Genomic DNA, 26761 nt, shown 5'->3' on the forward strand with positions numbered 1-26761 from the left:
TCATAGGTGAAGTGTCACCTCACCTAGAAGGACTGCTTGGGGCACTGAATGGTAGTGAGGGAGGAGGTGCAGGGCACAGGTGCAGCACTTGTTCCGTTTGCAAGGAAAAGTACCAGGAGGGAGATCAGTGGGGAGGAATGAATAGACAAGGGAGTCACATAGGGTACCAACCCTGTGGAAAGCAGAAAGTGAGGGGGGGGCGGGAAGAGAGGGAAAGATGTGAATGGTGGTGGGATCCTGTTGGAGATTGCGGAAGTTACGGAGAATTATGTGCTAGACGCGGAGGCTGGTGTGGTGATAGGTGAAGACAAGAGGAACCATATCCCTGGTGATCTCCCTCTTAGCACTTATCCTTGCAAGTGGAACAAGTGTTACACCTCCTCCCATTCCGATATGTGTATCCGTTGCCTCCTCTACTGTTGTGATGAGACTACACTCAGGTTGGAGGAACACCACCTTATATTCCATCTGGGTAGCCTCCAACCTGATGGCATGAACATCAATTGCTCCAACCTCTGGTAATGCTCCCCTTCACCCTTTCCCATTCTTTTCCCCCTCACCTTACCTCCTTGCCCGCCCATTGCCTCCCCACCACCACCAGTGCTCTGCCCCACTCCTTTTCTTTCTTCCATGGCTTTCTGTCCTCTCCTATTAGATTACCCTTTCTCCAAGCCTGCATCTCTTTCACCAATCACTTCCCAACTCTTGACTTCACCTCCACCCCTTAGTTTCACCTATCACTTTGTATTTCTCCTCCCACTCCCCAACCTTTTACATCTACTTATCTTCCTTCTCCTTCTCTTCCCCCACCACCCCCCCCCACCCCCAGTCCTGCTGAAAGGTCTTGGCCCAAAATGGCGATAGTACTGTTTTCCATCCATGCTGCCTGGCCTGCTGCATTCCTCCAGCATTTTGTGCGTGTTAATAAGAGTGTGATGCTGTATACTGTAGATGAAAAGTTGACAGGAACAGAGACAAAACCTGTAATATGTTGCCTGTTCCATCGTCTAAGACCATTCTGATCTATATCCTAACATTACACACCTTTTTAAGGTCTAGATAAATTTGAGAAAGTCTAAGTGAGCCTTAAGCAGTTCTTCATGGAAAGGGTATTAATATTTCACAAAGGCATAATTAAAAAATGGGTGGTTTCAAAATTATGAGGGATATTGATAGAGAAAATCTCTAGCAAAGTGAACTTTAATTTCAAACACAACAAGCTGTCACCATGTGGAATGCATTGCCTAAAAGGGCAATGAAAGTCAATTCAATAGTAAATTTCAAAGCAGAATTGAATACAGGGGCTAAATACTTCACCAGGAAAAAAATAATTGCAGAACCTTAGCACACAAGATTATTGGGGTATACTGATTATGGCACCATCAGCCAAAAAGCTTCCTTCAGTTGTTTGTTTCTACAATGTCCTATTACAAAGAAACTTTTTTTTAAAGTAATTTTTGGTCACTTATTTGCACTGATGAGGTCAAGTATGATAATTTGCAATTGCTTCAGTAAAATACAAAAATACATTTCAAATCCTTCCAGATAATACGTTTGATTTTTTTTTAAAAAAACACAGCAGGCAAGACACCATATTTCACAGAGCCCACGTTTTTCAGGTTTCTGCAGTGAACGGCCCTCTCTAATAGAGACGATTGGAAAATACAGAAAGTGACAGGCAATTGTAGAAGCAATAGATTTGAAAATAATGTGAGTCAGCAGCACACAAAGTGTTTGCAGCTATGCACTAGACTAGATCTCAACTATGCAATCTCATTTCTAGTTCTTTTTGTTCATTAGCTTACTACTGGGAAAGGTGCTTTACATATTTCTTCCCTTTCCAAAGATACTGTTTCACTGTTATGGTTCTGTGGCAGTAAGCTATGCTCCTCTAGCACTCATTGTGGCCTCTGTGCATGCAGGAGGCATTGCAAACTGAACGATTCCATTCAGCACAAGCTACATCATGTCCAAATAGCCAGCCACTCCAGCGAAAAATACTCAGTGCTAAGCATGTCTGATTTCTTACTTGAATTCAGCTGCTTCATTTGAAGGATAAGCTAATCACTTTGCCTCTTGGTATCAGGACAATTCATACAATTCCCCAGGCAAATCAACCAATAAAGATTCTCTCCAAATTTCAAGCAAAAAAAAAATCGAATGTTCAAATTGGCTGCCAAATTTCCCTGCATCAATGACTATTTAGTGCTCTAAAACACCATGAGGCAGGGAAAGGGACTAGAGAAGATTCAAAATTCAAGATAATTTAATGGCATTTCCAGTACACAGGTGTAAAGGAGAATGAAGTAATTGTTATTCTGAATCCAATGCAGCACAAAAACAACACAATAAGATAAAGAATGCAATAATAAATACATAAGCCAGCTTATATATATTGATTGTAGGTCCATAACATGTTGCTAGGCACAGATGTGTACACAAGGTGACTGTAAGAAGTTAAATGCCATTCCTCCTTGGTATATGCAAAAATAAAATGGAAGTCTGTAAGGCAAACTGGCATTAACTTGGAGTGTGATTGTTTTGAGAAAGTACAAGCCAACCAGACCACAGCAATGTTTTGAGTAAGTTAAGGGAGCTCAAGTCTACAGTCATAACAGTGGAAGATGGTGAAAAACATGTTTTTCCATGGGAAGGCAAGGTCATTGTGCAGGTGCATGTAACAAATGCATGAAAAAGTACAAGGGTTTTGAAGGGTATAAAAGAGCACCTTCTTGGTACAAGAGGAGAGTGTTTTGTCCTAGGCTAGGTCACAGCTGGAGGCTAGTGCTAAGTTAGGAAACTGCACGTCAGGAAAGTCATAGTATGTCAAGAGACAGTGGAAGTCTGTCAGCATTCCACACATCAGCTCATTTAGAAGATGATAAATATTATTTTGATTTCTGTACTGCTACAATTTACAGCTGAGCTGAACTAGGAAAGAAAACAATTTTTTAAATAATGTTTGTTTACAGTGACTGACAGAAAATGATAAAGTAGAGGTGGTAGGGGAGGAAATGTGTGGGTGTGGTTTTGTGAGCAGAGGTATTGATCAGCCTTACTGCTTGAGGTAAGTAACTGTTTTTGGATCCAGTGGTCCTGCTGTTAATGCTACATAGCCTACCCCACAATGGGAGGTGGACAAACAGTCCACGAGCAGGATGGGTGGGATCCCTCATGATTTTACTGGCCTGTCTCCGGCATATATATCCTTGATGGTAGGTAAGCTGGTGAAGTGACGTATTGAGCAGTTTTGACTAACCATTGTAGAGCCCTCCTGTTTGCCACTGTCTAGTTGTGCTGTTATACCAGTAAAGCTGATATAGATGTACATAGATGTATATAGTCCAGCTCTCTTCAACCTCCTCAAAGTAGCTTTCCCGATTGTCTGCATTATGATCTTGGATCATAAGGTTGGGTGAGATGTGCACTTCTAAGAGTCTGAACTTCTCAGTTTCCACTGCTGTGCTGTTGAAGTAAAGAGGGCATGAGTGGTGCAAGTTTTCCTGAAATCGATAACCCATTATCCTGTTGGCATTGAGGAAGAGGGTATTTGCCTGGCACCAGCTCTTCCATCTCCTCGCAGCAAACGTTGTTGAGGAGCCCCATCACTACTGTATCATCAGTGAACTTGACATTGTGAAATTGTATTCATTACATTTTGTTAGCATTATGATCTGTGTATGAATACAGATTTGACAGCTTTGGCTTCTCCAAGATCTCCCCCAACTAGCCCATCCAGTATTAATAACAATGAGGTGGTCTGCACTGTGTTTATTTACCTGTCTGATCTGGTTTCCATTCCTTATTAGCTCACATTGTACCAAAGATCTAAAACTGGCAAAATCCAATTCAAGAACAGGCCCGCTGTCACCCCTTATCTCAGATTATTCTTATTTAATTAATATAAATAGATTTTATTCATCTGATATTGACCATGTTTAAGACCAATCTTCCAGCGTATGATCCAGTTTCTTCCCATATCTATACGACATTACTGGTAGGTGAGTTGGCTACTTTAAATTGTCTACAACTGCAGATAAGTGGCAAACAAACCAAAGGGGAGTTCACAAGCAGAACTGATTGCAGGGTTACAGGGAAAAGGAATGGAACTCTGTATCAAAATAAAGTAGGAGGGCATGGGGTAGCCTCTTACATTCATAGCTAATAAATAATACTTCTAAAAGTTTTGCTTTAATAATTGTAAGACTACTTAATAAGAATTCAATCACTATATTCTGACACTAAAAAATTGTGCAATTATCTTAAATTCTCAACTTCATATTTTTTGCTGAGCAATTACCTACTTATCCTGAGCTTCATGTCTTTAGTGGGGATATTATAGATTTCAAAGACATTATTCCATAGTTCAAGCAACCAACACTAAGCTTAGAGATATTACCATGGCGATAATGGAACTTTGTGAATTTCACAAGAACAAAGGGATTGTATCTTGGGTTTGGGTGCAGCATGTGTTGCCTTTTGCTTTTTAAAGGACATGTTCTTTCCACATTCTTTAAACATTGTCATCATTCATCTTATCACAGAGTTTACTTTAGACCTCAGTGTGTTTCCATCACTATCACTAAAAGCACCCCTATTGATCACGCATAGGCTATAAAAGGGTCACTGAATGCCATGAGCATTTCCAAAGTAGTCACCTTATCTGCTGAAAGGAAATGGTGTATGACAAGATATCATTAACATGCCCCGGCAAATACACTTGATTTATGTGAATTTTCTTTCTAACCACCTTTTCCTCCCCCTCTATTACTTTCTTCACTACTCCTCAAATTATCAGTGCAAGTCTTGTATGTGAAAACCCCATGCAATACATTCCAATTGAAGTCACGCACAAATAACAGCAATGCTAAACTGCTCCACACACAATGTAATTGTACAAACTTTCACTTCACAAAGCAATTCTACTTCTCAGTACCAAATTCTGATTTAGGGTGTTCAGCATTGAACACAATGTATTGATGATAGCTGTACATAATAATAGCATTCAATGCAAGGACATGCAAAATAGATATTGAGCATTGGAAAATATTCAAATATTCTCAAGTGAAGACTACAGAAATTTAGATTCCCAACTACATGCTGTAACTCATATCTACAGAGACAGTGTTTGTAAAATAATAGATCCCTCTGCAATCTCCCACCAGAGATCATGGAGGAACTGACCATGAAAGGATGGCATAGCAGATGGGGGAAAAAAAAAGACTAGGAGAGCAAGAAAGTGGGATTACTGTAGAGGGTTTAAGCAAATGATTGGGGGTAATATGAGAACTCAGCATAAAAGGAATCCATCTGAAGAAAGAGGGGTTCAGAATTCACAAAAGCTTACATACTTTGTGCAATTGTGCTCGTGACACTGAGCGACAACAAATGCAGTTTGACATCATGGCAGGTATCTTGCTGACAAACGCAAGGACAGGAGTGCCAGCAATACCACCAGCTCAATCTTCTATCCCAAAATGAAAAGGCCCACCCAAGCCCAAAGACTGGATAGCCTATTTGCTGATTAAACTTGAATGACCAGTAACAGTTCACTCTGTAGAAGATTTGAAGCATTATAAAGCTGGGTCCACAAGGATTAGAGATGCCCCTTCAGCCAATTTCCTTCCATGCCAACCAGCTGAGCTCATCCCATTTAACTGCATTTGGGCTTTATCCCTCTTAACTTTCCTATCCATGTACCTGTCCAAATATTATTTAAATGGAAACAACTCTATGTTCCAAATACACATCATGTGACCCCTCATGTCTCCTTTAAACCTTTGCTCTCTTAGCTCAACACTGTGGTCTCCAGTTTTAGACTCCGCTACTTGATAAGACACCATTCACCTCATCAGTGCCCCATGTGTTAACTGCTCTCCTAACTTCACTCAATCCTTGAGGTACAATGCTCAAAAAACATAGGAATATATCGGCTGACCACCTGTAACGCTATAATCTCTTAGCCTTAAGTCCCCAAAGAAACTGACACTTTGCACCTCCCTATCAAGGATAAGATTTAGTGCAAACTTGCAATACAGTCCTAGATGTGTCTAAGAGGTAAAGAGATGGAAATGTGATATGCCATGACCTGGTGTACAAGTTAGATTAACCAGGTTATAAGATGAGTAATTTCTCCAAAGAGATATAGGCGATTATGCAAACAAATATAAAAAAGGCACAAAACAATATAAAAAAGACCAATCAAATTGTTCAGACCAAACATCATAATGGGGAAGAAATATGTTCTAAGTGACTTTAGAATGATTGTTGGTGCCAGACAGTGTGGTTTGAGTACATCAGAAACTGCTCATCTCTTTAGATTTTCCACGCCCAACAGTCTCTAGTTTACAGAGAATGGTGCAAAAAACAAACCAAAAAAATCCAATGAGTGGCAGTTCTGTGGGCAAAAACACCTTGCTAATGAAAGGTCAGAGGATATTGGCCAGATTGCTTCAAAGCTGACAGGAAGGTGACAGTAATTCAAATAACTATGTGTTACAACAATAGAGTGCAGAAGAGCATCGCTGAGTACACAAAACATTCAATACGGAAGTGGATGGAATAACGAGGAGGTTTTCAATGATTTTCAAAATTGATAACTAGACAGTCCTGCTAATGAGGAAAATATTTCCAGGTCAAAAGGGCAAAAAAAAAATCAGAGACAAGCTATTCAGGAGGGGTTAGGAAGAATTTCTTCAAGCAAAGAACAAGTAGAAAAATATGTCCAACAAAAACTTCAGATCTGAAACAACTTTTGCTAAAGACATTGAGAGCAAAAGAACCAAAGCTGGAATGCTTCCAGTTCATTATTCTATTAATTTATTGTACATTCACTTTCTGTCAAGAAAATACTCTGTCTGGAAGAGGCATGTAATTACTTCTATATTTAAAGGACTATCAGGACCATAATTTTATGAAAAATTAACAGCTGAAACTCTTGAGATTCTATAGAGCAGCATCTCTTGGTTATTTGAAAAATGTCTGTTCTTTTTCCACACTCCTCTCCAAATGAAATATCAATTGAAGTGAATAAGAGCCATTGGTAAAATGATGCTAGAATGTACATTTATATAAAGAAAACATTCTCTCCCCCCCCCACAACAAAAAGCTTAGAATGAGGAACAACTGTCTGTATAATTGCTTTTATACCTACAAAAAGGGGTTAAAGTGAATAAATGTTACACTGTTCGCTCATGCATTTTTTTTCTCCATGTGAGATTAGCCAGATATGTGAACCATGGGCAGCTTTTTCTCCATCAAAAAAACATTACTGACATCCAGTGACATGTCAAAGAAAGTTCTTGTCAAAGTCACTGCAGTTTCCTCTTGGAACTCAAATATGGCATTTCAATGCGAAGATTGCGATTTTGTTTTTGACTTTCCTTCGGATTTTGCTTCCCACAATGCATTTCGGACAATTCGGGATGCCACACCTTTATCCAGTTTTGCTGCCTTCTTTCGGTCAGTTATTTCTTTCACTTTATTCATGTAAGTTCTTATCCGCTCCTGCAACACAAAATTCATTAAAAGGCACTCTCATCAATTGAAGACACTTTCTCCAAATAGTTCAAAGCAGCAAAAAAAGTGACAGTAATCTCTGAATATGCTTTCTATACAAAATGTACTAAGATCTATGCTCTTCTTTCATCCATATGCAAATACAGATTAAACACCAATAATCTAATATTCTTAATTTTTTAAAATTCAGAATCCATCTTTGTATTTAAATCACTTACGCCTTAATATATTTGATTATTCACATGTACAATCAATTTTTAAATTAAATTAACTTCAGTAATGCCAGGATCCACAAAAGCAGTTTCAGCAGTTTTAAAAGCACACTACTCAAAATGCAATGATGGAGAATGAAATAAATGGAGAACATTTTGCATGTTCTGAAGTTTGAACTTTTTGGGTCAAAATTCACATTTAAAAAAAGGCTTAACAAAAACATATGGGCCAGACTAATTTTAAGAAACAAGTCAAACAAACTTGAGCTTTACTTTTTCTATACTATTCTTCCTAACCTTCATTTAGAATGTTGTGTAATCATTCCCTTCTGTCCATTACAATCCATACAATAAGTACAAGCAATCTTCATGAAGAATTTTAGGCATAACAAAAACACATGGGCTACAGTGATTTCAGAAAATTTTAAGATTCAAACAATAAATCAAGCTTCATTTCTACTGCTGTATTCCAAGTGAATGTTATAAAGATTATGTAATTGTTCCCATTACTAAGCATATAACAAACATAAACTTTTAGCAGGAAGAGATTCAGTAAAAATAAAAGGACTTCATATGTTTTCTTGAATTTAGAATTACTGTTGCATACCAAGATTTTTTTTAAAATCTGTACCATTCATGATTATATAGGTTCATGTTCCAAAACTGAAGACACTGAAACCAATAAATCTCAGCAACCAATGGGACAAATTCTTCTAAATTACGTCCTAGTGATCAGTAAAACTCAAATGTTTGCACAAAATACTCACTACCCAAACCCTTCTGAAATCTTTCCATAGGAAAAGCATTACAATTTTGATCAGCTAATGCAACTTGCAAAATATTCTTCACTTTCAGCCCACCACCTCAAATATTACAACTTATGCAAACCACACTACCAACAACCAGTTCCAAAACATTCTAGTCCAGAAAAGGACATTCACTATGAAAATGACTATTGAACATAAAGGAACATGTGATCAAATTAAAACTTTATCAGTCATTCAGAAGGAAATTGATGACTTAGGTGCACCTTTGATTTCTTCCAGATTTGTTGTTTATTGTTGACTAGATTTAAAGATTAAGTTCTGAGTGGATAGCTGCCAACTGACTTAAACAGCTGAATAATCTACAATTTATCATTGTTGTAACTAGTTATTCTTAACCCTCTCCAACAAGAGTAATTGACTCAATCCCACTGCACGGAAGTTTAACGATAGTAAAAGTACTTTTCTAACAGCAAAGGTTTGTTGAAACCCAAGCAGACTGTATGCAGTTGGATTTCAACCCCCCCCCCCCAAAAAAGTGCATTTTGAAATATTCATCAAGAGACATGTTGACTTGAAGTGATGAAAACCAGATGAAAATGTCATTTGGACAGGTCAGGACAGGCATAACGAATGCCAAAAAAGCTTTCAGCTTAAGTGCTGAACTAGATATTTTGCAGCAAAGGAAATAAATATATGAGGGAGTGAGAAAGTCGCATCTGGAATAAGTAGTGGTAATTATAGTTCTGTTATACTAGTAAATCATTCACAACATGGTTTTCATCTTACTAAAAGCACCAAAGAACAAGTTAACTTGGGATGAACAAACTATTCCAAAGTTTCACTTCAAAATTAAATGACTGTATAGTTAGAACTTTGGCATTTTGTCCACTTCATAAGCCTTTATAATTTTCTTATCTCCTTTAGCCCCAGGGAGTACTTTCACAATGAAAAACCAGCTGGAACTCTGAAACACCTGGCCAGTTTAAATTGCACGGTCATTATCAAAATGAAAAAGAATGCAAGTCAATATCCTAATTTATGAGGTCAAACAGCCCATAAGAGTTGATTTTCCACCTCCATTAAACCAAAAAAAAACAATATTTCTAATCAACCCCTGTGCATTCTACCATAAACCAAGAATTTTTTTTTTATAATTTCATGTCATTTATAAATCAGTGCAATGTTAATTAAGTGATAATTAAAGTAATGGTCAAATTCTGCCATAACCACAACAGTCTATTGTGATAACTTTTTTTCAGAGCTCCAAAGCTATGTCTGTTCTGCATCTTCCAACGATTATCCACAATAATCCAAAGAAAATTTCTTACCATCCAACTCAAGAATTGATTCCATTAGAAAATGCTGATCTGTGGTTTAGATGTTAAAGGTGTCTTTTATCCAAACTATTAAATGCAGCAAATTAAATTTCCTATCAGAGTGTTTGCATGAATTAGAGGACATACCGACTACTCTTAAGAAAAGCAATTAACACAAAAATTTATCTGCAGGTATCTAGCTATGTACATTAGCAATCACAGAACTCAAAATATTGAGACTTCTTCCACCTCCAGCATGCTGCTCAACTGGCTGAGTTCATCAACCAGTTTTTTTTTGCTCCAGATTCCAGCATCCACTGTCTTGTCTCTATTTTTTCAAAAAAATAGCTTGATTACAGTATCACTGCATCGTCTGTACATCTGCAATTCCCCTGTTTAAATTTCCACTTCTAATAATGCCAATGAGTATCATCTGTTTTGATAAAGGTAAAAGTTACTTCACTGCAAACAATCTCACTAATCAAAATAACTTTTATAGATTGTTACCCATCACCTAGGACAAGCCCTCTTCGCATTACTACCATCAAGGTGGTGGTACAGGAGCCTGAAGTCACACACTCAACATTTTAGAAACACCTTCTCTCACCCTGCCAGATTGTTTTTCAATATTTTTATTAGTTTCTACAAAGAAGAATACAGAGTACAAGGAAGTGTATACAAAAGGTCAAAGATTTTTTTTTAAAACTACCAATTACATTATATCTATTCAAAATAACAATCTCATTACCCAGTATTCATGTAAGTTAGTCAATAGTTATATTTAAATACACTAATTTATTACAAAAAAGTCTAACCCCTACCAAGACTGAAGCTGTTTATTAAGGAGAAAAAAGGTAAAATACATTCTCGTATAATAAATTAATAATAGCCAACATCTGAATTTAAACAGCAAATTGAGGGTTTTGAAAGTTTGAAAATACTTCAGAAAGGGTCCCCACAATGTTTGAAAGTCTTGACAAGACGAATCTCCTCTAAATCTACGCATGACATAACGTCGCATAACTATTGAGCATGAGTAGGAGGAAAAACATCCTTCCATTTAAACAAAAGCACCCTCCTAGCTGTAAGAGAGCTAAAGGCCAAAACATGTAAATCAGATGTCTTCAGCTTGATACCTTGTCCTGCAACAATACCGAATAGGGCCATCAAAGGATTAGGCTCAAAATTGACTTTGAAAAGTAAAGAAAAAGTTTGAAAAACTTCCTTCCAATATTTTTCAAGACACGGACAAGTCCAAAACATATGAATTAATGAAGCTTCTCCATTATTACATCTGTCACAGTAGGGAGATATATCCGAATAAAAATGAGATAGCTTTATCTTTAGTCATATGGACTCTATGTACCACCTTAAATTATATGAGGGAATGACGAGCACATAGCGATGAAGTATTAACCAGTTTAAAAATTTCATTCCAAGTTTCCTCAAATATTGATGTCTGTAAATCTTGTTCTCAGAGATTCTTAATTTTGTCTAAAGGAACATTCTTTGTCTCCAGTAACATAGCATAAATATTAGATGTTGAACCATTATGAAAAGGTGTTGAATTAAAAATTACATCTAGTAAGTTCTTACCTGAGCTTAGAGGAAATGTGCATAATTGAGATCTTAGAAAGACTCTGATTTGTAAATATCTAAAAAAGTGAGTTTTCGTTAAGCTATATTTAGCTGACAATTGCTCAAATGAAAGAAGATTTCCTCCAACAAACAGATCCCAAAAACATTTAATATCCAACCTGTCCCATTCTTTAAAAACTATATCAGTCATGGAGGGTTTTAAAAAAATTAGAATAAATGGGACTAGAAAAGGAAAATCTCAATAAACCAAAATGTTTTCTAAATTGTATCCAGATCCTCAGAGTATGTCTAACTACTAAATTATCAGTTAGTTTACTTACAAATAAAGGAAGTGAGGATCCAAGAAGAGAAATATTAGAAAATTTATTAACCCATGCTGGACAGTCTACACGATTAATATAATATAGCCAAAACGTAAGATATCGTATATTAACTGCCCAGTAATAAAACCTAAAATCAGGTAAGGCTAAACCTCCAGACTTTTTAGGTTTCTGAAGATGAACTTTGTTTAAACAAGAACGTTTATTTTTCCATATATAGGAGAATAAAATATTCAAGAGAGTCAAAAAAGGATTTAGGAATGAAAACAGGTAAAGCCGAAAAAATCCAATTAACGATATTGAAAGAGGTGGCCAATTTAATGATATCTTTTTTTTATATGGTTCAATAAAGTAAGTAAGTTTTCTTTAAACAGGCGTTTGTAATTCTTAGTGACTGTTACACCCAAATAAGTAAATTGATTCCTTACAATTTTAAAAGTGAGGTTAGTATTAATTGATACCAAATTATTTAAAGGAAATAACTCACTCTTATGTAGATTCAATTTATATCCTGAAAACCGGCTAAAACGGGAGAGTAAAGAAAAGTACGCAAGGTAACAAGGTCTCAACATTAGAGATAAAAAGCAATATATCATCAGCGAAAAGCAAAATTTTGTGGGTGATACCTCTCCTTAGAATACCACAGATGTCATTAGATTCTCGAAAAGCAATGACAAGGGGTTCTAAAGCTAGATCAAAAAGCAAAGGACTCAATGGACAACCTTGTCTAGTTCCGCTGTGAAGTTTAAATGGTTTGGAATTTTGAAAATTAGTAAGAACCCCAGCAGGAGATAAAGTAATTTAATCCGTTGAATAAAATCTGGTCCAAAATTAAATTTTTCTAAGGTTTTAAATAAATAATTCCATTCAACCCGATCGAAGGCCTTCTTAGAGTCTAAGGAGGTCACACATTCCAATATCTCCTGAGAAGGAGAGTAAATAACATTTAATGCATGGTGTATATTAAAATGGGAATGTCGGTTTTTAATAAATCCAGTCTGATCATCAGAAATAACAGAAGGTAAAATATTTTCAATCCTACCAGCCAGAACTTTAGAAAGAATTTTAGTATCAACATTGAGTAATGAAATTGGCCTATACGAAGAGCATTCCGTTGGGTCCTTGTTGTTTTTTAGGATAAGCGAAATAGAAGCTTCATAAAAAGATTGAGGCAAACTTCCCAATTTGAAAGAATCCAAAAAGACTAAGTGTAACTGCGGTATAATTAATGAAGAAAAAGCCTTATAGAATTCTCCAGAAAATCCATCTGGACCCTGAGCCTTCCCCGAATGTAATGAACGTATAGCCTCGGCAATTTCCTCATAAGAAATGGGTTGATCCATCTGATTACAATTCTCTGCAGAAAATGCAGGGATATTTAATTGATCTAGAAAATTATTCATGACAGTATTACCTTTAGGGGAATCAGAACTATAAAGTTTAGAACAGAATTCTCTAAAGGTATCATTTATTTCAGAGTAATCAGTGTCCTATCACCATTAGTTTACAAATTTCTTTGATTTGTCATTTAATTACAGAAGTTTTTAATTGGTTGGCCAATACTTTCCCTGATTTATCTCCGTGAATGTAAAATTGAGTTTTATCTTTAGGAAGTTGAGTTTCAATTGGATATGTTAACAGGAGATCATATTTAGTTCTAACTTCAACACGTCTTTTATATAAAACAGGATCTGGAGCTATAGCATATTTTTCATCTAACTTTTCAATTGATTGGCTAATTCAATTCTTTAATAGCTTTATTCTTAAGACTCGCAGTACAAGAAATAATTTGTCCTCTAATATAGGCCTTGAAAGTATCCCATACAATAAGATTAGAAGTCTCTTCTTTTTTGTTCTCTTCAAAAAACAAAATATGCTTCTCTAAAAATTTTTAAAATTCCTTATCAAAAAACAAAGTTGTATTAAAACAACAAAATCTGTTGGTTTGAGGAAGACCTGGGAGTTTTAAAAGACAGAAATATAGGAGCATGATCTGAAACAGCAATCTCTTTATATTCACAGGAGCAAACTGATGAAATCATTTGACTATCAATTAAAAAAAAATCAATCCTGGAATATGTATGAAGAACATGGGAAAAAAAATGAATACTCCCTATCTAAAGGATGTAAAAAAAATGCCAAACATCAACAATACCACCCTTCAATAAAAAGGATTGAATAAACAAAGCTGATTTATTAAGAGATGCTGGTTTAGAAGACGATCGATCTAAAATTCAGTCTAGCCAACAGTTAAAATCTCCTCCCATCACCAAGATTCAGATCTGGTAAAATCAAAAAAAAACGCTCAAAGAATCCTGGATCATCTATATTTGGGGCATACACATTGGCGAATACTATTAATTTATTATCTAGTTTTCCTGTAACTATAACAAAATATCCATTAGTATCAGACATTACTTTATGTTGGACAAAGGAAAGTGTATTATCTATAACAGTCGAAACTCCTCTAGATTTGGCCGGAAAAGAAGAGTGAAAACAAAGTCTGTTCCAACGGCTAAAAATAACGGAGATTATCACATTCCGTGTATGTGAGTTTCTTGTAAGAAAATAATAGGGACCTTATATTTCCTAATACAAGCAAAAATCTTATTACGTTTAACAGGATGATTTAACGTTTTCATGTTAAAACCAAGCAAATTAATAGTTTGGTCCATTTATAATATTATTTAAAGGAAGGGTTAAAATGTAAGTTAAAAACCAAGCCATAAACCTTGAGAAATGGTAACCAAGCAACAAGTTAGTTAAAAATTCGAAAACTGCTTCTGAGAGAAAAACCCTACCCCCGCCCACCTCCCAAAGAAAGAAAACCAACCAATAGAAAGTCGGCATCTACAACTACGGACAACCCTCCAAAAAAAACCTGGTGATCGCTCCAATTAGTTTCAAGGTTATTTATATTCTAACCTAGACTAAACAATATCCAAACAAGAGATTCAACTCTCGTATATCAAAAACACAGTATTAAAAAATACGAAAGGAAATTAGTTACAAGGTTTACCAAAAGTAAAAGATACAATTATTCATACAGAAAGACATTAAACATTTAATATTATATCTTCATGGAAAAACAGACTAAGCAATTAGCCTTCAAATTTAAAAAAATTCTTCAGCATTCAAACAAAACCATCTAAGGATCCATCTTTAATGAGATTCTCAGTCCAACTGGGTAGCCAAGAGACGGGTTAAAACCCTTGTTAAAAAAATTCCAACAAAGCTTGTTTAAACTTAGCACGTTCCTGCATAACCTCAAGTGAATAATCTTCGAGAATCTTAATATTCCACCCTATAACCAATCATTCCCCTTTGATGGGATTTGCAAATTAGAAGTTTCTCATTTAATTTTGTGTCTTCATGTAAGGAGAAACTAAACAGCTAGCCTTCGGATTTTAAAAACCTTTGTGCTTCAACAGTCAAATGGAACCATTCGAAAGATCCGTCTTTAAGTATGATTCTGAGTCGGGCTGGTAGCGAAGGGAAGGCTTGAAGCCCTTATTAAAAAGCTCGGACATAACTTCTTTGAACTTAATACGTTCCTGCATAATCTCAAGCGAATAATCTTCGACAATTCTAATCTTGCACCATTATAGTCAATCATGCCTCTTCGACGAGATTCGCAAATTAAGAGTTCCTTTGTTTTTCTGAAAGAATTCCTGAAAACAGATTACTACTGATCTTGGTCTCTGACCCTTAAGTCTAAACGCAGGAGATCTATGAACCCAATCGATCATAGGCACAGACGTCAAAATCTCCAGAAATAATTCTTGCAAAAAGTTTGCAAAAAACTCCATAGGATGATTAGCTTCGATTAATTCTTCGAGACCCGGAACCCGTAGGTTGTTTCTTCTACTTCTATTTTCTAGGTTGATAATCTTGTCTTAACTTTTCATTGGACTTCGATTGCTTTTCACAAAGCTTCTGCAATTTATCCACTTTCGTTTCCAGAGACGACAGAATTCCTTCATTTTTTTGATACGTTTATCATGTTCATTAAGAGTTTGTTGAATAGAATCAATTTACCATCTATTTGTTTAAATTCAGAGCTAAATGGTTGAAACTTCTCAGAGGCTTCTCGTGTACGACTTTGCAGCAAATCCATAATAGAATCCAAAGAAGCGGGGAATCATCCTCTTTAGTACCTCTGGCCCTCCTTATATCCATAATGAAAGAATATTATACTTAAAAAAGTTTCAAGACAGGTGGAAATAGTAAGATAATTAGAGTTGGAATAACGGCAGATTGCTGTTACTCTTAACAGCCACCAGCAGGAAATCTACAAATTTCTGAATGGACAATGAACCCATGTATATTTCTTCATTTTTTAAATTTTGTTGCTCCATTTCTTATTGCAATTTATATTTTTATTATGTATTGCAATGTACTGTTGCTTTCACAATATATGCCAGTGATATTAAAACTGATTGAAACTCATCCAGTCCAAAAACACTAAAATTCTCTTTTTTCACCTTCCAGTTTTTGCCATGCCATTTGAACCCTTAATCTGAGTTCATTCCAAGTGTTGATCTCTTCCCAATATTTGCAATAAACGTTACAATCTCACTGAGCCTTATTCCTTTGTCATACACTTAGCTGTTGGTTCTAAGTTAACTCATTCCATACTGCTTTTCTTTTATGAAAGATCAGCTCAGGAATGCCCTTCAAGTCCAAAATCTAATGAGACTTCTCACAGATTAGTCAGAAGAGGAATAAGACCCATGACCCTCCTCCGCACCATCTCAAATGTTTAAATACCCAGAGTGCTTCAACCATCTCAATGTTCAAGGTAGTCTGACAATAAAATTGTTCGTGACTTTTTTTTTTACTCCCCCATTTCTGAAATCCAGTGGTAAACTGTTTGCTTCATTAGAATGACAAACCAATACACCCCGTTTCCTAGTGTTGAGGAAGTAATGCAATTGCAGTAGGACTTAGACAAATTGGAAGAATGGGCAAAAAAGTGGCAAATGGAATACAGTGTAGGGGAAATGTATGACAATGCATTTTGGTAAAAGGAACAATAGTGCGGACTATTATCTAAATGGAGAGATGGTTCAAGAGTCCTCGTGCAAGAGTCCCAGAAGGTTAGTTTGTGGTAAAGAAGGCAAATGTACTGTTGCCATTTATTTCAAGGGGATTAGGATATAAAAACAAGGAGTTAATGCTGAGGCTTTATAAAACACAAGTCAGGCTGCATTTGGAGTATTGTCAACAGTTTTGGGCTCTATATCTCAGAAAGGATGTGTTGTCATTGGAGAGAGTCCAGAGAATGTTCATGAGGATGATTCCGGGAATGAAGGGGTTAACATGAGGAACGTTTGGCAGCTTTGGGCCTGTACTCACTGGAATTTAAAGAATGCGGGGGATCTCAATATCATCTACCGAATGCTGAAAGGACTAGATAGGGTGGATGTGGAGAAGATGTTTCCCATGGTGGGGGTATCCAGAACTAGAGGGCACAGCCTCAAAACTGAGGGGCGACCTTTAAGAATAGATGCGAGGAATTTTTTTTTTAGCCAGAGAGTAGAGAATCCGTGGAATGCTCTGCCATTGACTGCAGTGGAGGCCAAGTCAGTGGGTATATTTAAAGTGGAAGTTGACAGGTTCCTGATTGGTTATGGCAAGAAAGCAGGTGTATGGGGTTGAGTGGGATCCGAGATCAGCCATGATGGAATGGCAGAGCAGACTCGATAGGCTGAATGGCCTAATTCTGCTCCTATATCTTATGTCTAATGAGAAAACCATCAGAAATGAGAGACATAAGAGAAGAATTTCTCCTCTTGCAGGATAATGTCCCTTTGGAATTCATTACCACAAAGTTAAAAGCAAAAACCATTAAATATATGTGGAGGTGGAGGACGAGGAAGAGGACAAGAATGAAAGTGTGAAAAGTAGTGCAACACTTAAGATTGGATCAGCCATGATCACTGAATGGCAGAATAAGCCTATTACTTGTGTTGTATACCATCCTGTTTACCTTACTACACAAAGATACCAAAAAAGTATGAATTATATTAAATTAATAAAATGTGAATTTCAAAACGGATCTGATCATCTGATATGGGTGCAGTTATAATTAATGTAGAACGTCCCTGAAAAAAAAAAGTTCTTTCAAATTTTACAGCAACCTTTTTAAAAAGATTTAACTGTTCAGCATATGCTAATTGCATGAGTTCTCATCATAGTTGCATTAAATTTTTAAACAGCATCTTCATTTGATATAAAATAAAAGGCACAGATTTATTATGAGCTTTTAAAATACAAAGATAAAGACTGAAAACCTTAATAATGTCATGCCATGTTGAATGACCACTGGATTTTATTAAAGGCTTGAGATTTTGTAGTTTTGGTAATACCTCTAGAATACATTTTATTTACAGAGAAACATAGAAAATAAAAACATAGAAAATAGGTGCAGGAGTAGGCCTTTTGGCCCTTCGAGCCTGCACCACCATTCAGTATGATCATGGCTGATCATGCAACTCAGAACCCTGTACCAGCCTTCCCTCCATACCCGCTGATCCCTTTAGCCACAAGGGCCATATCTAACTCCCTCTTAAATATAGCCAATGAACTGGCCTCAACTGTTTCCTGTGGCAGAGAATTCCACAGATTCACCACTCTCTGTGTGAAGAAGTTTTTCCTAATCTCAGTCCTAAAAGGCTTCCCCTTTATCCTCAAACTGTGTCCCCTCATTCTGGACTTCCCCAACATCGGGAACAATCTTCCTGCATCTAGCCATTCCAATCCCTTTTGGATTTTATACGTTACAATAAGATCCCCCCTCAATCTTCTAAATTCCAATCAGTATAAGCCTAGTTGATCCAGTCTTTCATCATATGAAAGTCCTGCCATTCCAGGAATCAATCTGGTGAACCTTCTTTGTACTCCCTCTATGGCAAGGATGTCTTTCCTCAGATTAGGGGACCAAAACTGCACAAAAACTGTACACAATACTCCAGGTGTGGTCTCACCAATGCCTTGTACAACTGCAGTAGTACCTCCCTGCTCCTGTACTCGAATCCTCTTGCTATGAATGCCAGCATACCATTCGCCTTTTTCACCACCTGCTGTACCTGCATGCCCACTTTCAATGACTGGCGTATAATGACACCCAGGTCTCGTTGCACCTCCCCTTTCCCTAATCGGCCACCATTCAGATAATAATCTGTTTTCGCCACCAAAGTGGATAACCTCACATTTATCCACATTAAATTGCATCTGCCATGAATTTGCCCACTCACCTAACCTATCCAAGTCACCCTGCATCCTCCTCACAGCTAACACTGCCGCCCAGCTTTGTGCCATCCGCAAACCTGGAGATGCTGCATTTAATTCCCTCATCCAAGTCATTAATATATATTGTAAACAACTGGGGTCTCAGCACTGAGCCTTGCAGTACCCCACTAGTCACTGGCTGCCATTCTGTAAAGGTCCCGTTTATTCCCATTCTTTGCTTCCTGTCTGCCAACCAATTCTCTATCCACACCAATACCATACCCCCAATACCGTGTGCTTCAAGTTTGCACACTAATCTCCTGTGTGGGACCTTGTCAAAAGCCTTTTGAAAATCCAAATATACCACATCCACTGGTTCTCCCCTATCCACTCTACTAGTTACATCCTCAAAAAATTCTACGAGATTCGTCAGACATGATCTTCCTTTCACAAATCCATGCTGACTTTGTCCGATGATTTCACCGCTTTCCAAATGTGTTGTTATCACATCTTTGATAACTGACTCTAGCATTCTCCCCACCACCGATGTCAGGCTAACCGGTCTATAATTCCCCGGTTTCTCTCTCCCTCCTTTTTTAAAAAGCGGGGTTACATTAGCCACCCTCCAATCCTCAGGAACTAGTCCAGAATCTGAAGAGTTCTGAAAAATTATCACTAATGCATCCACTATTTCTTGGGCTACTTCCTTAAGCACTCTGGGATGCAGACCATCTGGCCCTGGGGATTTATCTGCCTTTAATCCCTTCAATTTACCTAACACCACTTCCCTACTGACATGTATTTCCCTCCGTTCCTCCATCTCACTGGACCCTCTGTCTCCTACTATTTCTGGAAGACTATTTATGTCCTTCTTAGTGAAGACAGAACCAAAGTAGTTATTCAATTGGTCTGCCATGTCCTTGCTCCCCATAATCAATTCATCCGTTTCTGTCTGTAGGGGACCTACATTTGCCTTAACCAACCTTTTTCTTTTCACATATCTATAAAAGCTTTTACAGTCAGTTTTTATGTTCCCTGCCAGTTTTCTCTCAATCTTTTTTCCCCTTCCTAATTAAGCCCTTTGTCCTCCTCTGCTGGACTCTGAATTTCTCCCAGTCCTCAGGTGAGCCACTTTTTCCTGTCTAATTTATAAGCTTCTTCTTTGGAACTGATACTATCCCTAATTTCCCTTGTCAGCCATGGGTGCACTACCTTCCCTGATTTATTCTTTTGCCAAACTGGGATGAACAATTGTTGTAGTTCATCCATGCTATCTTTAAATGGTTGCCATTGCATATCCACCGTCAACCCTTTAAGTGTCATTTGCCAGTCTATCTTAGCTAATTCACGTCTCATACCTTCAAAGTTACCCTTAAGTTCAGAACCTTTGTTTCTGAATTAACTATGTCCCCCTCCATCTTAATGAAAAATTCCACCATATTATGATCACTCTTACCCAAGGGGCCTCTCACGACAAGATTGCTAATTAACCCTTCCTCATTGCTCAATATCCAGTCTACAATAGCCTGCTCTCTAGTTGGTTCCTCGACATGTTGGTTCAAAAAACCATCCCACGTACATTCCAAGAAATCCTCTTCCTCAGCACCTTTACCAGTTTGGTTCACCCAATCTATATGTAGATTGAAGTCACCCATTATAACTGCTGTTCCTTTATTGCACGCATTTCTAATTTCCTGTTTAATACCATCCCCAACCTCACTACTACTCTATTAGGTGGCCTGTACATAACTCCCACCAGCGTTTTCTGCCCCTTAGTGTTATGCAGCTCTACCCATATCGATTCCACATCCTCCCGGCTAATGTCCTTCCTTTCTATTGCGTTAATCTCCTCTCTGACCAGCAATGCTACCCCACCTCCTTTTCTTTCATGTCTATCCCTCCTGAATATTGAATATCCCTGAATGTTGAGCTCCCATCCTTGGTCACCCTGGAGCCATGTCTCTGTGATCCCAACTATATCATATTCATTAATAACAATTTGCACTTTTAATTCATCCACCTTGTTACGAATGCTCCTTGCATTGACACACAAAGCCTTCAGGCTCACTTTTACAACACTCTTAGCCCTTATGCAATTATGTTGAAAAGTGGCCCTTTTTGATTTTTGCCCTGGATTTGCCGGCCTGCCACTTTTACTTTTCACCTTACTACTTTTTGCTTCTACCCTCATTTCACACCCTTGTCTCTCTGCACTTGTTCCCATCCCCCTGTTGTGAACTAACCTCCTCTCTTCTAGTCTCTTTAATTTGATTCCCACCCCCCAACCATTCTAGTTTACAGTCACCTCAGTAGCCCTCGCAAATCTCCCCGCCAGGATATTGGTCCCCCTAGGATTCAAGTGTAACCCGTCCTTTTTGTACAGGTCACACCTGCGCCAAAAGAGGTCCCAATGATCCAAAAACTTGAATCCCTGCCCCCTGGTCCAATCCCTCAGCCACGCATTTATCCTCCACCTCATTGCATTCCTACTCTCACTGTCGCGTGGCACAGGCAGTAATCCTGAGATTACTACCTTTGCGGTCCTTTTTCTCAACTCCCTTCCTAAGTGATAATATAGAGATAAAGTGGGGAGAATACCCTTCCAGCCAAACAAGTCACGCCACCCAGCAACTCACTTCACCTACTTAACTCTGGCTTAATCACAGGGCAATATACAATGACTAATTAAACTTCAAACTGGTATGTGAGAGGAAACCTCAGAGGAAACTCATACATTAACAAAGAGGAATGAACAAAGAACATGCGGATGGTGTCAGAATTCAACTGCTATATCCTCAGCTGTAATAGTATTGCGCTAACCACTATGGTACTGTGACACCCCTCTCACATCATTCTAACTGTAAATGTTTAACGAAGGGTCTCGGCCTGAAACGTCAACTGCGCCTCTTCCTATAGATGCTGCTTGGCCTGCTGCGTTCACCAGCAACTTTGATGTGTGTTGCGTAAATGTTTAACACTTGTTTAAAAAAGTAAAAACCAAAGACCAAAATATCAGGCAACCATGTCTATTCAGAGGCTTTTGTAACATACAGAATCGGAAACAATCCGATTCTTTATCTATCAAATTTGAATCCAATTACAGTGATATTAAATGCTTAATAAAAACAAATTTAAAATATTTCCAATAAATTAAATGTCCCTGAACACTTTAAAACAAAAACAACAGAAGTCATCGTCTAATAGAGAAGATATTTGTTCCTAGTATTCAAAATTTAGGCCTTAATCAAGTGTTCCTGGCACCTCACTCGAGTACAATTGCTGTTAAATTAGGTGTGACCGCCCTTCCTAATCCCACTTACTTCAACTTGAAAATATTTTTCATAATTTCTAACTCGAATATTCAAACTCCCCTACAACCCCCAATCCCTGCCTTCCATGTAAACTGCTCTACTTTCTGATAAGGTGCAACATAGATCTAAGTCTACAATATATACACAAATTCAGAACACTCCTAAAATAACATTTGTCATATGTAAATAAAAAGCCACAAATTATAAAATTATTCCTGCCCACAGATTTGTATTCATGGATCTCGCATTGTAGCAATTGTACAAAATTACAAGACAACACCTAGATCATTCTGAACTATTTACTTATTCTACTCCTTTTAGAATATGGAAAAAGACATCACTGTACATTATCAGTATTTGGTGAGCATGGTTTGACATTTTATTAACTAAAAACCAACCACGTTAAAACCACTATCATGCATAATTTGCAGACTTCTTACCAATTCTTGTTTGACAGCATGTTCTTTGGGATTGATTCCTTGCGTGACAAGGTATACTAAAAGAAAATTATATTGTTTCTATTAATAAAAGCAAAATGTAATAAATAATGTAATTTCATACAGCAAAGTACAAAAGATTACTAAACACTTACTCCAAAACAAAGAATTCAAGGCATAAGCAGAGGCTAAATCCAGCTTGGCTTGCTCAAGAGGATCCAACTGAAAGAGAATTTTTTTAAAAAATCATGCAATCTCATCTTAGACTGGAACATAATATTTACATGTTTAGAGGCTAGTCATGGCACACACATCTCCAGCCTCCTAATCAACCTTGACAATGCAATTCATTTACCACCAAAACAGTTTTATAACAGAAGGCATCTCCCTGGCCCTACACTGACTCTGCAGCATCTGGACAGTAAAACATTTATGTTGGATTGTTGTTTATTGACTACAGTTCTATCTTCAGTGCTGTTAATTCCAAGCACTCTAATCTCCAGTCTCCTAAACCTAGGACTCAAAATCTCCCTTTGCAACAGGACATCTTGACAATCAGACCACAATCAGTAAGGCCAGGCAATTATGTCTCTGTCATAATTATTTTCAATGCTGGAGCCCACAAGGCTGCATTCTCAGCCCAATACTCTACTCCCTGAATACTCACGACTGCATAGCCAGATTCTGCTCTAACTCTACTCTCTAAAAGCTTGCAAGGGACACCATCGTTGTGGGCAATATACAGTACATTGACACCATGTCACTAGGCTCTCCATCTCCCTTCTATACTAAAACAGCATTGTTGTCAGAGTACAGAATGGAGACAAGAGAGCCTAGTGATATGGTGTCAATGTACTGCTTAACAAATTAATTTCCCTCAATATCAGCAAAAGAGCTAGTCATTTACTTTAGGAAGGGCTGTTGAGTTCTGTTCATTTGGAGCATGTAAATATTTAGTATGCATGTACACTCTCCCTGTTACGCACCTACGCACGGAAGGAGAAAGGGGAAATTGTGAGCTGTAAAGGTGGCAGGACTCAGGTATTGAAGAGAGGCATTGAAAGTAAAGTTGTTTAAACAAAAGAAAAACGTATCCATGTTGTTTGGGCATTAACAGTGGTAGCAGAGGATGGCTATGATCCATCGACCTCTGTGGGTTATGGGCCCAGCATGCTACTGCTGCGCCGTGAGAAATCGTGGGCTGATGCTTTCTCTTCAAAGTGCTGAATTAAGAACTCAAGTGTCTTTCTGTTGCTTCTTTTTAGCCTCCTCTGCATATTCCAGTGATGCAAAACCATTATCTTGGTGCTGCTTTGAATCAGTCAACGGAGCCTGAAAGACATGGAGTTCTTAATTCAGCACTTTGAAGAGACAGCATCAGCCCATGATAAATTGGAAAAGACCAAGAACCATCTGCAACAGGAGTTGGATGATGCAGTTGAGGGCCTGGACAACCAACGGCAGATTGTTTCCAATCTTGAAAGGAAACAGAAGAAATTTGATCAGTTGCTGGCTAAGGAAAAGAACATTTCCTTAAGGAACACAGAGGAGCAGGATCATGCACAGGCTGAAGCACGCGAGAGGGAGACTAAGACCCTGTCACTGACACGCACCCTAGAGGAGGCAATGGAACACAAGAGATGGAGAAAATGAATAAGCAGCTGCATGCAGAGATGGAAGACCTCATTAATTCCAAAACTGATGTAGGAAAGCGTGTACATGAAGCGGAAAAGTAAAACGTGCTCTGGAGCAACAGGTGGAATACAAGAAGATTCAGTTGGAAGAGCTGGAGGATCAGCTCCAGGACACTGAAGATGCTAAGCTACGCCTGGAAGTCAGTCCCCAAGCCATGAAAGCTCAGCTTATAGGGAGCTGCTGTGCAAAGATAAACAAAGTGAGGAAAAGAGACAACTGATTAAGCGGGCTCATGAAATGGAGGCAGAGCTGAAAGATGAGTGAAAGCAACAGTCTTTGGCTGTTACTGCCAGGAAAAAGTTCAAGATGGATTTCAAGGATTTTGAGGGACAAACTGAAGCTTCAAACAAGGCCTTGATGAAGCCATAAAGCAGTTTTTCAAATTGCAGACTCAACTGAAAAACTACCTCTGTGAACTGGATGCTGCTCATGGCTCTCAATTGCAAATGTTCCTATTTATATCAACGACGCTGAGGTTGAGAGTCAAGTTCCTTGGAGTAAGCATCACCAATAACCAGCCCTGGTCCAACTACACTGCCACAGTTGCCTTGAAAGGTCATCAGCACCTCTGCTTACTCAGGAGGCTGAAGAAAATTGGCATGTTCTCTCTGACCTGCATCCATTTCTATCGTTGCACCACAGAAAGCATCCTATCCCAATGCATCACAACTTGGCATGGCAACTGCTCTGCCCATAATCACAAGAAACTGCAGAGAGTTCTGAACAAAGCTCTGCACGTCACAGAAAGCAGCCTCCTCTCCACTGCCTGTTGTTTACACTTCTTGCTGCCAGCATAATCAAATACCCCACTCCATACATTCTCTTTTCTCCCCCCTTCACCAGTCAAAAGACCACCAAACTCAAAGATAGCTTCTACTCCACTGTTATAAGATGATTCAATGGCTCCCTAATACAATAAGATAAATACTTGACCTCATTTTGACCTTGCAGTTTGCTGTCCACTTACACCTCCTTTGCATATCAAGTATTAACAGTCTTGACAGTGAGCATAAATGACTCTCAGCTGTTATGTGGGTATCTCATACCTACAACACAATGATAGTCCTTACTTGGGCACAATCTAGGCACCACATAGGGCCCTTCCACTGAGAATCGGGAATACAACACAACCAGACAAAAGACTTTTTTCATTCACTCTTTATTACCAATCTTTCAAATATTATTCCCCCCCCAACTCTTCAGCATTTTTTTTCCTGCAGTTTAAAACCCATATAGTTGAAAGAACATTGACATAAAACTTCAACTGCTCCTCTTCACAAATACTGCCGGACCTGATGGGTATTTTCAGCATTTGCTTTAGAGTTTAAAATAAATGTTATAGAGGTGACAGAACATTTAAGAACTTTGTACACAATAAGCTACAACTAACAGATAGGTGATAACAACAAGACATCCAGATTTAGGCAAGCTAAATTTTGATCAGAACGCTGAAATAATGCTTGGTCTCTTTTTCAAAATAATACTAGAACTCAAGTCCACCCAGGACAGCAGGAAGAACTTTGCTTTAAAAGTCCAAAACAAAATAATTCCACTGCTTATATAGCATTTCAATATCAATGGACCTTCTGTGTTGAACGGGACAATTCGACAGCATGATCCTCATTCAGATAAAAATCAGCATCAGAATAAGAATGGGGTTTATTGTTATAAACATGTCATGAAATTTATTGTTTTGCAGCAGTAGTGCAATACATAAAATATACTACAAAATATAAGGAATATATAAAAATTAAATCAGTGCAAAACGAAAGCAAAAGAAAAAAAAAAGTTTGGTGCATATTTTTGTCCATTCAAAAAATCTGATGGCAGATGGGAAGCTGCTCCCGAAACATTGAGTGCATGTCTTCAGGCTTCTGTAATTCCTCCCTGATGGTACCAATGAAGAGAGAGCAGGTCCTGAGGATTGGGAGAACTCAGTGATGGGTGCCACCTTTGCAAGGCATTGCTTTTTGAAGATGTCCTCAATTCTGGAGAAGCTAGTGCCTATAATGAAGCTTGCTGAGTTTACAACCTTCTGCAGCTTATTCTGATCCTGTGTAGTGGCCCCTTCACACTAGACTGTGATGCAAACAGTTTGAATGCTCTCATACTACACTGCTCCAAATTTTTCACTTACCTTTTAATCAAAGTATTTGCACAAGCTTTCTCTTCTAGATGTCCTAAACCTGCCTATACAACCGCCCTCCCCCCACCACACCCACCATTAAGATAATCTTCAAAAACTGTACCACTCTTGACTCTGTTATTATCTGCACCGACTGTATTCAGGGATTCATCTTCAAGTATGAATGAATACGCCAAAGCTGGCACTGACTTCTTAAAACTATGTGGA

The 26761-nt window shown here is 37.9% G+C and overlaps 1 protein-coding gene across 1 annotated transcript in view; it reads right to left on the reverse strand.

Moving 5' to 3' along the window:
- Nucleotides 1-831: 831 nt before the first annotated feature.
- Nucleotides 832-26761, reverse strand: part of c1d (C1D nuclear receptor corepressor) — a 33440-nt gene continuing 7510 nt past the window's right edge. Inside the window, exons 2-4 of the mRNA XM_063056124.1 lie at nt 22869-22935; nt 22717-22772; nt 832-7506 (exon numbers count right to left, since the gene is read on the reverse strand). Coding sequence (XP_062912194.1) covers nt 7348-7506; nt 22717-22772; nt 22869-22935 — 282 coding nt within the window. The 3' untranslated portion in view covers nt 832-7347. The remainder of the gene's footprint in view (nt 7507-22716; nt 22773-22868; nt 22936-26761) is intronic.

Source organism: Mobula hypostoma, chromosome 8, assembly GCF_963921235.1.
Source record: "Mobula hypostoma chromosome 8, sMobHyp1.1, whole genome shotgun sequence".
Lineage (NCBI taxonomy): Eukaryota > Metazoa > Chordata > Chondrichthyes > Myliobatiformes > Myliobatidae > Mobula > Mobula hypostoma.